This window comes from Puntigrus tetrazona, chromosome 24 (assembly GCF_018831695.1).
Source record: "Puntigrus tetrazona isolate hp1 chromosome 24, ASM1883169v1, whole genome shotgun sequence".
NCBI lineage: Eukaryota > Metazoa > Chordata > Actinopteri > Cypriniformes > Cyprinidae > Puntigrus > Puntigrus tetrazona.
Window position 1 is genome coordinate 13,663,928 of NC_056722.1, and position 13,545 is coordinate 13,677,472.

At 40.4% G+C, this 13,545-nt stretch overlaps 1 protein-coding gene across 6 annotated transcripts in view; it reads right to left on the bottom strand.

Annotated features, from left to right (window-relative positions):
• The window catches only part of ncoa2 (nuclear receptor coactivator 2), an 82,433-nt gene that overhangs the window by 13,685 nt on the left and 55,203 nt on the right, over positions 1–13,545 (bottom strand). For all 6 annotated transcript variants that reach the window (XM_043225653.1, XM_043225651.1, XM_043225652.1 and 3 more), the window contains exons 11-13: positions 10,929–12,189; positions 3,589–3,784; positions 722–919 (exon numbers count right to left, since the gene is read on the bottom strand). In XM_043225653.1, coding sequence (XP_043081588.1) covers positions 722–919; positions 3,589–3,784; positions 10,929–12,189 — 1,655 coding nt within the window. The remainder of the gene's footprint in view (positions 1–721; positions 920–3,588; positions 3,785–10,928; positions 12,190–13,545) is intronic.

The following is a 13,545-nucleotide window of genomic DNA, read 5'->3' on the forward strand; positions in this document are numbered from 1 at the left end:
AAAGTCCAATTCTTGCAATCAACAAACTATAAACTACTTTTGTTAGTTGTTAAGTGTAGGTATTGGGTGGGATTAGGGCTAACTAGCAACTACTTTAACAGGTCCCTATATTAAAGTGTTGCCAAATAGTCTAAAAATAAGGTATAATGTTGTCGCCGTATAGAGGAAACATCTCTTAAACTCATTCAACATATCAACAGATTTTGTGTGGATTAAACCGTGTCAGTCGTATGTTTTGTAAAGCACCCAAGCCAAGGGTCAACAGACAATGTGATATTTCAAAATCCGACCACCTGAAAAACACGTTCACCTGATCACACCAGCAGCCCTGCTATTCTTTCCTAAGGTTACGCCGCTCACAGTCTCACCTTATGCGCACATTCGGTTGCAAGCGAATGCAACCCACTACACACAAACAAAAGCCGCACAGAGGGGCTAGCTTCTGATCTGACTCAACAGTTTTGTGCCGTTTTACACATTTGTCTTCCTCTCGGCCAACAGCGTCACGGTTGACTGTGCATTACCGATCATGCTGAAACTTTGGTTTGTACGTGGTCGGCGCGCTGCGGAACTTTCCTCTCATTGTAGGTGTTAAGTGTGGGGGAAGCCCTGCGCGCCGCAGCACATGCACAGACAAACTTCACTTCTGTCCTTTATTTTTTTCTGTTATTGCATCAGTAGCACCGCAGTGAACTGCGTTTCTGGCCCCAGCTGCACTCACCTGCATTGACCATGTTGGGCTGATTGGGCATGACACCGTGGTTTCCCATCATGCCTTGCTGCTGCATGAGCGAGTAGGGGCTGCTGTTCCTCATCAGAGGGTACTGACCCTGAGCGCCTTTAGCAGGCATGTTCATATCCAAAGACACGCTTCTCACTGGAGGAGCTCTGCCGGGCTGACCTGGTCGTGGAGCGAAATCTAAGAACACAAACAGCAAATAACTAATTACATGATGGAGGAAAAATAAATTCTCTGAGACTATACATGCCACAGTTTTAAGTCTGTTTGTCCTGCACCGAGCACAATCAGGGCTTTTCAGAGACGCCCAAATGATTGGATGTTTCACCGTGAGCACTCCCTTTCCTTGTTTAATTTAGTGACATTCCTATGGAAATATAATATTTTATAAATATCGTTTCAATTTGTCTAATTTTTAAATTGCGTGTCATAAAATATTGTGGGGTTTCAAATTAAAATATGACTTTCTGTTATGAAACAGGACATAAATGTCCTCATATGAGGACAGCAGGACTAAACAAATGAATAGGGAAAAAAATTATAAAATTTTTATTAAATATTATATATTATTATCAAAATCTTGTAAATTATTACTCTTATTATTACACTTCTTTGTCCATTACATCTGGTGCCAAAATTAATTTCCTAATTAAAATTGTTTATTAATAATAAGAAAACACATTTACTAGTCTACACACATTCTGCAGAAAAAAAATAAAAAAATCATCTTTATAAAAAGTCTTGTATGTATTGGTGATTTAATAAGAATAAAGCAGATCACAACTTTTAAATCAAATAACTTATGAATTAAACCATTGTTATTATTATTTTTTTTTTTACATTAATTTTTAATGCTCTAAACATTTTTTCCCTAAAACTTTTAAGAGGTTAAGACTGAAATGACAGAAAACTTGGAGTTGAAGACTTTGTCTCTGATGATCACTGCATTTATATAATCAATTTACAGAGAAAACAATGAGATTGTCAAATAATTACAATTCAATATAACACAGTACAATATAAACGTTTTCTATTATGCAACTTATTCCTGTGATGCAAAGCTACATTTTCTTCAGTCAGTCAGGCGATCATTCAAAAATCTTTAGAACAGGCAGACTGGTGCTTTAATAATATTTCTTATTATCAATGTTAAAAATACATGTGCTTATTAAAATTTCTGTGCAAACCATGATACAGGAAAAGAACAGCATTCATCTGAAACGGGTACATTTTGTATATAATCTTTTGCAATCATCATCTTATAACTATAATCTTACTGTTACTTTTGATAAATTCAATGTGTCCTTGCTTAAAAAAAAAAAATATTTTTTTGATCCTAACCTTTTGAATGGTAGTGTAGGAAAAAGCACTACTGGAAAATAAATGAATGTAAAACGTAAAAAGCATCATAACATGGTCCTAACAGCACACTAGGAAACGTAGGATCGCTTTTTGTACTATAAGTAGTGGACCTGTCAGTGCAAATGACTCAACACACACAAACGGTGCGGTCTTTGCCATTTCTGGCAAGTCTCAGATGACAGTGCGTGAGAGAGTATATCCACACAGCTGAAATGATGCAGGTGAGAAACAAACGTGTCATGAGAAACTCATGTTCCACCAGCTTACAGTTTCGGTCAGCCTCTGGGCGCACTTAAACGCTTTCAGGATATTGCGCTCTGGGTTCTCTTCAATTTCAGGCTTGTGCAATTCCAAATATTTTTTCCGGGATGATGTTGGTGGACCTATTTTCCTTCTGCTTTCACCTTGTAAACAACTGCTCGGTGCACTCCTCGCAAACATACATTCACATTTCCTACGAGATGGGATTATGATGTCAGAGCTGGTTAAAGGTGACGTACAGTAATCCTAAAGGAAGTTGATTACACAACATAGGGCAAAGCTCAAACCGATGTGTTACATTGGTCTAATCTTATATGAGAGGGAGTGTTTGCGTGCAATTATATGACTATTTGTACACAAGCAAGCACGCTTGGGAAGAGCTTGCAATATTTACGCAATCGCTCGCTTGTTGTCTTTTAAAAGCGTAGTTAAATCAGCTAAATTTAATGTGAAAAAAAGGTACATTGTCCATTATCAGTAGCGTTGAGATAAAGCACAGCTCACACAAGTAGTTTTCACCAAGTAGATTTTCGATGGATAGACCGACGATTGCATAATCAATTTGAACAAGAGCAACTTTTTTGGCCCTCACACAGATCTCTATTGGAAAGACCGGATTTCATGACCTGATATGACACTATCCGCAGATTTCTGGGAACAGATTTCACAGAAAATCACAAACAATTTTTTTTAGCTTCAGACTCCATCTAGCTGGATGGTGTCAAACACGTTTGATTTTTTGAGGCAGTTTAATATCCCGCGTTGTTCATCTTCCATACATCTCCTAGAAACCAGGCACGTTTGTTGCGTTTAGAACAGCTTGAAAGCAGAACGTTTGTATGCATTTTAGCCAGTCAGGGCTTTGGGGTCCTGAAGATGCATACTTTTCTTTAAAGTGAGTTTTTGAAACTCTGTTTATACAGGTTTACCGTCCGTGTGTAAAGTCTGTGAAGACAGCGAAGTCGTGCACACGCATGTTCAGTCTACAGGCATGTGTTGCTCTACAAAGCAACATCACCGAATACATTTGCGTCACCGAACGGTGTAGAGCGATCAACGGCGTGTGAACGCACCATCAGTCATTTAGTTTTTCTTTGCAACTGTTTACTAATTTGGCGAGTACATAATGCCAAGTGTTTTTAAATCTGTTCAGATTTCATAAGTCGTGTACTTTATCCCAGCCATTGGCTGAAAAGTGTAGGAGAATGTGTGTGTGTGTTACTCACTCTGTTGGCTCACAGCCTGTAGTGCTCTCTGTTGCTGGGGACCCATGCTGGCTCCACCCTCTCCAGTCATCTGCAGGATGTCATTGATGATTGACTGCTTGTCCACGGCAGCGGGCAAAGACACAGGCCGGGAATCCGAGAACAGGCCCGGCTGACTGTTTTGTAGATCATCCAGAATATCATCCAGCTCGCTCGACTGCAAACGCACGAGGGAATTCCTTTAGCTTAGTATTTTCATGAGTCTAATCAGTTTGTAGGCATCAAAAATGCGTCAGTCAAGGTCACATTTCTAGTGGGTTTTGGATGGATCTTATCATGCATAACAACGTAGTTACAAGGTTTGGTATCTCGGTCTTGTGGATTTAGACCTCGGCAGGGAAACGCTGGAGAGTTCGAAGTCTGCCTGCTGAAACACACCCCTCTCCCTCTCACATGTACACACACACACACACACACAGGGCTGGAATCTAGGACACACTTCACATTGAGTTAAAGGAGGCTAGCTAAACACTACTCCATTTGCCATGGTTCGGTTACCATCTTTAATGCCTAGATTGCTTCTCCATCAGAGCAAGATCTTCTAAATGCACGCAGGCAAACACACTCTGCACGGCCTGGAACGCAGCTCGACTTTAAATACATCATTGATCCGATTCAGATCCTTTTATCTTCATCATAAGCTTTTAAAAAAATATTTGTTACCTGAAAAATCTAGATGTGCACTTGGCTGTAGTGCACTACAGTTCTGAAGCATCCATGTTGCGTTTGAAACATCTGCCCTAACGCATTGCAACTTTTTTTTATTCTGGCTTGAGTTTGACAAATCCAACTCGTGGAGATAAAGAAACCTTCTAACAGCAGTGCATTTCAGATAAACAGTGTCGGCTCGAAGATTCAGAACTGTACTTTTGTTTATCTTAGGCTGTCGCCGTCTATCAGAAAAGCCTAAAAATGCATACAGCTTCTACTAAATGACGCTAAATAAATGCTAAATCAAGTGTCCTGTAAACAAGCACTCTACGTTTAGACATGTAAACATTTATGCTGGTTAACATTATAGATCTTAGGAGAGCGCCAGTTCTGGAACTTTTTCATAAACATGAATTAAAGTCATTCAGCCGCCACAAGGGGGCAGCACACGTGACATCTCTATTACAAGCAGGTATCTATCTACATTTACAATAAACAATGTATCAATTACATGTATTTGAAATGACTATGCATTTATTTATTATGCTTACATATATGTATATGGAAGGTATTTTCTGTAAAACTAAAACCAAACGAACATTAGGAAATAAATATGCAAAAAAATTTAATTCTACAAATCAGGAAAAACTGAGCAAAAACAGAAAATAGTGTGTTTAAAATCTAACAAAAGATGTCTAAAGATGTATAGCTGCTTTCATTTCAGGACATAATGGTGCAGTGGATGAAAGTTCACATACGTGTGTGTGTTTACAGATTGTTGTGGAAAGTAGCTGAGGTCAAAGGTCAAAGATCACGTGCTGTGTATTATTCTGCGAGTTGAAAGTTTGTCTTCATGTCTGCAGCCTAATGAAGCCGTCGGCCTCTCCTGCCATTGATTTGCGACTCAGTGTGCATTGTGGAGAAAAAGCGCTGCACAAACAGGATGCGAGCGGAGAGGAGGAACTGCTTAATGAGGTCACTCTCCTTGTGTAGCGCTAGGAAGCTCTTCCCAATCTCTCTCTCGCTCTCTGTCATCTCTCTCTCTCTCTCACACACACACACGCACGCACGCACATTTGTGTGAGCACCACCTGTCCCTGGCTGCCCTCTTGAATCAAACCTGCTGCTGATTATTCACTGTCCATGCGTCTCACAGGCTGCTTGTTTCAGCCTCTCTCTCCCTCCTCTTTCCAATTATCACTCCCTGCTCTCTCTCCTGTGTATTATCTGTGTGCACTCGCTCAGTCCAGACAGGAAGGTGCCTGTGCATTAGCATGGATTCTTTATATCGCACAGAGCTGCACCTTCATGGATCACTTTCTCGCCGGTGGGAGCGCTGACGTTAGCGTGATGTCGAGCCAATAGTGGAAAAGCTCCCTGCGTGGAGATCTACGAGAGCTGCGTTTCTCATCAGCTACCAGTAAAACTATAATTTACACTTTTGGATGCGGGTAGTCGATAAATGACATGTCCATGAACTTTTACTGTCAATACGCCGATTTTAAGCTGAATCGCATATGCACATATAAGAGATAGTGTATATTTAGAGGTTTTGACCATTTTAAAATCACTTGCAGTCCACTTTAACAGTCTTAAGGCATAACAAATGAAATATATTATTATTATTTTTATTAGGTCACAGGAACTGCAGGTAATATATCATTCTAAGGATTATTTACCACCAGGGCTGCTTTTATTTAAGTAAAAAACATTAACATTTAAAATAACCGTCCTCTTTGTTTTATATATATATTTACAAATGAGTCTTGTGAAAGCTGTTCAGTGTCACATGATCTTCAGAAATCATTCTAATATGCTGACTTGGTTCTCCAAAAAAAAAAAAAAAAAAAAATTATTCTTAGTGTTTAAAATGTTGAACTGCTTAATATTTTTTGTGGAAACTGATTTTTTTTTTACATGACTCTGATGAAAACAAAGTTCAAAAGAACAGCATTTCAAATACTTGAAAAATGCTGTTTTAAAAAAAGTCAAATATCACACTACTTGACAAGTTATGATAACAATTTTTTTTTTGTTTTATGCAAATTCTTCATAAGCTGCAAGACAAAAATTCTGCCTTTTTTGGGTCAAAGAATTTGAGTGGGTAAATGAAGCACCACCATTACGTGCTGTCTAACACTCGTGACCCTGAAGCACAAAACCTGAAGTAGCACAGATATATTTGTAACAACAGCCAAAAATACAAGTATGGGTAAAAAAAAAAAATATATTGTATGGCAAAAATCATTAGGATATTAACTAAAGATCATGTTCCATGAAAATATTTTGTACATTTTCTACCGTAAATATATCACAACTTTACTTTTGATTAGTAATACATGTTTCTCAATATTTCGATTTTTTTTTGGCACCCTTGGTTTCCAGATTTTCAACTAATTGCATCTCGGCCAAATATTGTCCTATCCTAACAAATTTTATTTAATAGAAATCTTTTGAAAGCTTTTTTATTTAGTGTTTCAGGTTATGTATAAATGCTTATGATACTGTTTTGTAGTGCAGGGTTATATTTAGTGTTGCATTTTTTAATGAGCTGTAACCATGTATATTACATTGTAACTTTACCCAACACATTTGAATGTAGGTCAGATAATTACTCATTTAGCATAACTTTAGCTTTAGTTGAATTTCATAAAATATAGTTTCAATGCAATCATTTAAAAAAAAGACAGCACAATAACTGCTGCTATGCAGTACTGCAGAGGACCCCTGCAGTTGCGGACCCTCTGATGAAGAGCCCTAAAGAAATGCTATGTATGCCAAACTTCCACCGTTAGTCCAAGTATGAAATAAGATATCAGCGCTGGTTTGAAGGGATGGAGGGCAGTTAGTCGTGTAGACAGGAGCAGGGCCGAGGGGGTAAGAGGGGTTACAGGGTTAATTGGTACACTGAGGAACCACCAATGAAGCGACAGTGTCAGGGTAGGGTCAGCTGTCTGCACCGCTGTGTGTGTGTGTGTGTGTGTGTGTGTGTGTGCGCGTGCAACTGAGGAATGGTGTCAGGGTGCCGATTAGAGCTCTGTGAGGGGGTGGGAAGGGCAGAGGAGTGACACCCTATCCTGAGTCACACTTCCTGCTGCAGAGACACACACACACACACCCCTCCGCAAGCGCATCAGACTGTAACACACACACACACACACAAAGCACATCTATAGAAGTACACTCAGGAAAAGACAAACCATCGCTGCCATAAATAGAAACACTGAAATCCTTCTCTGTATGAGTAGACACAAAAGAGCAAAAAAACAAAAACCTAGCAATGTTCCCAGCGAGTTGCTTAGCTGTCTGCTTATTCATGAATATTATAACTAAAAGCGAATGTTATAAATTGAATCATTTGGAACGCTCTACATAGCAACAAAAGAGTGCTGCTCAACATTTCATTTAGTACCAGTGAGACACCATTACAGTTGTTTTTTTAATAATCTCAAAAACCTCAAAATAGTTTAATTGCAATGAAAGTCTTGGTAAGTTTGTTGTGCTGTCAACTGATTAATCACATACAAAATAAGTTTTTGTTTACATAGTAATATTACAAACAGTGTACACACATGTGCACTATTACTACTACTACGTATATATATATATATATATATATATATATATATATATACACATACACACAAAAATGTAAAAATTCTGAATATAATGCATTTACTTTTAATTTAATAATTATTCATAATTATATATTTAAATATTTTTTTAATTATAAATATTTTTTTAATTATAATGAATAATTTATCACATTTGTAGTATTTATCAATATGTCTCGATCGGTCATCTTGAACGAAAAACAGAATGTGTTATATATTGGGCATTTCATTTCGAACCTAGCCTTTCACAGAGCTTGTTGCAGTGCATTATGGGATTGCCTTTTCCATGAAGAATGCATGAGATGCAAATTTGGGCAAAACAAGCTGTTATAAGACACTGTACCGTCGCTGCCTACCTTTTAGAACAGCGTTTGCATCTTAACTGTGCTTTTGATGCTTTAAAATGCTGTTGAGCTACACAGCCGCTTTGAAACGGAGCGAGAGAGATGCAAACTGGGACATACAGGATGTAAAAGAGACTGTAAGAGATTGAATGATCAATAGGTTGAGCGAGAGAGAGAGAGAGAGAGAGAGAGAGAGAGAGAGAGGGATTGATACATCAGTGAACAGAGCGACTAAAGCCACCACAGCTGCCTGGGTGACAACAATATGTGCATCTGGGTCATTTCTACCGTCTGCCGTAAACACTGCATTATTGAAAGCCACCCTGTCCGGAGTCATCAAAAGCCTTTAATTGTAAGCCAACTGTGAAAATAACCTTGATCACCGAACAACGCTGGTGAAAGCCGGGAGCGAGCACGCTCAGAGGCACGGTGTCAGTGAAGACTCCTCAAGTCTCGCTCTCTGCCATCATGACCTTTCATACAGATCCCTGCTTCTCTTCAGGCTCAGCTGCAGCTCTATCACACCAGCCTGCTGCTGCTCGAGAGAGGAGTGCTTCTGTTCCAAAACCTAGCGAGACACCTCACTGTTTACATAGAGTCTTGATTACAATTGAGTCAGCTGTCAGCATGTTGCTAAACTAATGACTTTAACGAAAAATACATAACACTCCAATGCTGTTTTCAATGCAGTACTAAATAAAAATATAGTTCAATACTACGGTTTTTGTAGTATAGTGTGTAACTAAAATAAATTGCCATAAACGAATGCTGTCTTTTAGGTACATTATCAAAAAAAAAAGAAGACAAAATTAACATTTTCCTGAAATGATAACTGGATGAAACTAAATATAATGGGGCCATATGACTGCATTCCAATTATAATCATTAACCAAGCCCATCCCAGTGCATTCTGGGACTGTTGTAACATATAAATATTTATACTCTTACAAAAGGCTTCGATTTCAAATCAATGCTGTTTGTAAATATTGAATGTATAGAAATATACATTCTTGTTATTCTCCACTGCTGAAAATAATAATAAATGTTCCTTGAGCAGCAAATCTGCCAATCAGAATCATTTCTGAAAGATCATGTGACACTGGAATAACGACTGAGGAAAATGTAGCTTAGTCATGACAACAGTAAATCAGTTTTATAATATATTAAAAGAGAAAACAGTTCTATAAAACTGTAATAATAATTCAGAATATTGTTATATTTGAATACATAAACCCAGCCTTGAACTTTTGTGTTCATAAACACAAAAAATAATAATAAATGAATCGTATTGACCCTTAACCTTTTGAACGGCACAGTGCAAGTGCTGGGATTGGTCCTCCCTCTCCTCCTCCTTCCTCCCTCATCCTCACTAACTCAGTCTTCAGCTTATTTCATTTCAGTGCGTCTGAGAGCTTGAGCATCGCTCTTCCTGTCCCACTGTGGCCTCCCTGCTCTGTAAATCACTCCACTTTCATGTTCTCAATGGCGCTGTCGTGGAGACGGTGAGGTCAGAGGTCCCTCGCTAGCGGAACTCTGGGTCTCTTCCTGGTAACCGAGGGGCGGTGAGGTCATTCTGCTAACAGGCTAACAGCAGCAGCTTCCCGAGTCCGCTGCTTTGATTTGACAACTATGACTCAATTTGTGGCCCAATCAACAGCTTTAAAAAAAAAAAGAGGTCCGGGAGGCCCAATGAGCGCAAACACACACATACAGGATAATCTCTCTATTCTGTGTCCTGGCTCCAGACGCTTCTCTAACTTTACCGCCGCTGTGCCAGGCGTGATTGGTGCCCGGTGCCAGCTCTGTCGGGCATGTGCCAACCGCTGTGCCAGATGAGATGCATGGCACACCACCGAGACGCCTTTTTTCAAATGTCACAGAGATGCTTCTGAGAAAGTCCTGCCAGTTTCCCACAGAATCGACTTCCTGTGACAGAGCTCTCACTTTCTCTTTCTCTCTCGCTCTCTCTCTTTCTCTCTCTCCAGCTGGCTGAGTCATTTATATCCCTGCTGTTACCATACTGCCTCGATCTGGGGCTTCATTGGCCGGTTTATAAATCTGTTGTTTGCTCTACTTTCACACCCAAATAGAGAGAAATACAAAAAAGAGATACGAGGAGGAAAGGAAAGGATGCATACACTCTAACAATACAGCAATGAGACTGAAAAGAAGGCGACGAGAGCGTTTGAACACGTTGGTATCAGTTGTCATATCGGTTATTTCTGAGTGAGAATCAACAACGCTGGCTGACAACCTTTCCTACGTGCAATACTTCTCATATTTAACCAAAGCGATTAATACTCACACCCACTAATGACAAGTCTTTCCTGCATTTCTCCAAAGTGACGTCACGATTCGACATATTTAAAAATAATCAAATTGAAAACCAGCAGAAGCGATTCAGGTGGTGTTTTGCATATCTCTCAGTACTTTCTGTTCAGTTAAGCTGTATTGTTACATTAGCTATTAGTTACCACAGAAAATATTTCACAATGGTGAACCCTTCAAAATTAAATTCAAATAATTACTACTACTACTACTACTAATAACAACAACATGACAGTAGTGATAATAATAAAAATAAGAATAATATATTAAAAAATTAGGTCATGTACAATCTCACAACACTATGCTTGCGACTTATTTTGTGGTAATGGATATTATATATTGCCAGGTTGGCGACATCACTTACCGGCTCCACGCGGTCATAGCCACCATCAGTTTTCTCCGTCTTAATTCCCTGCATCTTACTGCCCTCCACCTTTATTTCTCCTGGTTCCATCTTGATGCCTTTATCCTTAAGTACATTATCATCTTTATCCAGTAGGTAGCGCAGCAGGGCGTTGTCCTTCTTCTTGGGGCTGACGGGCTCTTGTTTAATGGCTAAATCAGCCACACCGGCTGCCCCACCTGCAGAATCCTGACACAGCTCCTTCCCCGTGGCCTCGGCTGTGAGCTTGGCCAGGTCGACGGGCGACGAGCTGTTCTGGAGAAGTCTATGAAGGATCTTATGTTTCTCTTTCAGGGAAGTAGCATGCGACCCGGCTCCGGTTTGGGCGCCCATGCCGCCGTTCCCAGGGCCTCCAGCAGGGTCCTTACACCCATCCCCACCAGCCATCGGAGGGGGCGAGGTGGACTCGATAGGCTCAGTTTTAGTGGTGAGGAGCTGCAGGAGTTTAGTATGGCCTTTGTTGTCACGCAGCCGGTTCTGCGGATCACTGGCGTCCGGGTTGTTAAACTGGCCGAGGTTGCCCTTTTCGTCTCTCGGCTGTTCGGTGCCATCGTCCTGCCCGCCGTTACCCTGCTCTGCTGGGTTCTGCTCGCCGAACGACTCTGAAGCTCCCATTTTGTTTAGCATGTGAAGATTGACGCCCACCGTGGCCGGTGACCCCATCTTCCTGTCGGGTGAGCCCAGTGATTGGCCGTGGCTCACACCGTGGCACTCGCTAAGTGCCTGGAGGGCGTTAAGGGAACTGCTTGTGTAGCCATGATTACCGCCTGCTCCCCCATTGCCACCTGTACTACTAGTGCACATACTCGCAGGTGAATGTAAGCTGCTTGCCGGGGAGAACTGCGGCGGGGGTAGGCGTGGAGATCCTGCCACTCCGGGACTGGCTCGGTGGCGCGGAGAAAGCATGCCCGGACTGCCCTGAGATGGGCTGCTCAACTTCAGCGGATAGCCACTGCCCTGAGGGGTGGCTGCCTGCATGGTTGCCGAATGGCTCATAGCTCCCGGGCACCCGAAACGGTGGCCCTGTACTGGGCCGATGGCGCCGGGCTCCTTCTGGCCACCGGGGGAGGGGAAAGTGGATGTGTTGCTGCTGACGGTGGCATCTTGTCCCTGGGGGGCGCCAGAGGAACCTGCTGTATTGGGAGAACTCATGGGATTCATGGACTTGCCCATATTCTGAGCGTTCCCAAGGTCAGGGTTCATGCCACAGACGGGCTGCTCCCTAAAACAGAAAAAAAAAAAAGTTTATAGTCACTGACAGATTATCTGTATTATCTGCGACATACATACACATAGAGCAAACATCGTTTTATAGACAAAGTTTAAAAGGTGAATATAAGAATTACAAGCTTAAAAACACACAACTCCGAATTAGTGAGCACAATAAAAAGTCAATGTAGTCAACGCTTGTGTCAATGCCTGCTGCATTGGCTACGATAGGCTTTATGTAAACCTACCAACATCCGTCACTATGACTTTTCGCAAGCCTTAGGTGCACAACATCGGTTAATGGAAATGCTGTCATTTTCACAATAGCATTTTTAATCGACAAAATATATGATAAAAATAAACCAACTTCATTAAATTTCAGTTAGTTGCCAAGGAAAAATATTTAAGTACTACATTAGTAAAACTGCAATGAAAAAATTAAGCTAAGTAAACAATAAACTAAACTTTAAAAATGGCAAATATATAAATAATGCTAAAATAAGCCATTAGAATAACACATAAAGGCCGAGTTTTAAAATTTGGTGTATATCCTATCCTATACCATTTAACGCACAAAAAATTTAATAATCTTTCAAACCAACACTGGAAGATGGACCCAAAGGGGCCATTAAGAAATCACCAAGCAACCGCCCAGAACACAAAGCCCTTAGCAACCATTTATAAAAAATATGCTAAAAAAACAAGCAACTGCATATCAATGTCCTAGCGGCATGGCTATAATACAATGCAAAAAATCTGTTTAATTCTTGTAAAAAGAAAGAGACAAAAAAAAAGCAAGAGGAAAAAAACTGAAACAGAAAACAATGCCTCATTTCAGGCAGGGCATGCTATGCTCACCAGGTTGGCACGTGCTATTGTTGACAATGGTGTTTTAATTGTGATCCAAGGAATTAATATTGATTTCCAAGTAAATTCTATTGAAACTATTTCATTACATTAATCCAGTGCAGTCATTTGTTAAATTAATCTCATAGACAGGAAGCAGTTCTTCTAGCGCTCCAAACAAGGAATCCGAGAAAAGAGCTTAAGCGGAATTTCAGGAATGGCTTAATTAACTAAAGTATGTTTCAGCAGAGAAGGTTAAAAGAGGGGAACAAATTGTTATCAAAGAAAAACAGCAGCGCTCATCCCTCAAAACAAGCTACGGGACAGAGAAAACGAGAGGCTGTGCTGTCATATCCCCCTCTAATGTAAAAATCACCTCGGGGTTTAAAGCTTTTAGCAAGCTACGTACCAAAAACTCGTTCTGAGCTGATAAACGCATAGAGATGCCTTTGTTCGGAGCATGCAGGATGAATCAATGGGTCAAGCTATACTGTGTGTTATTGTGCTGGAGATGCTGTGCTTT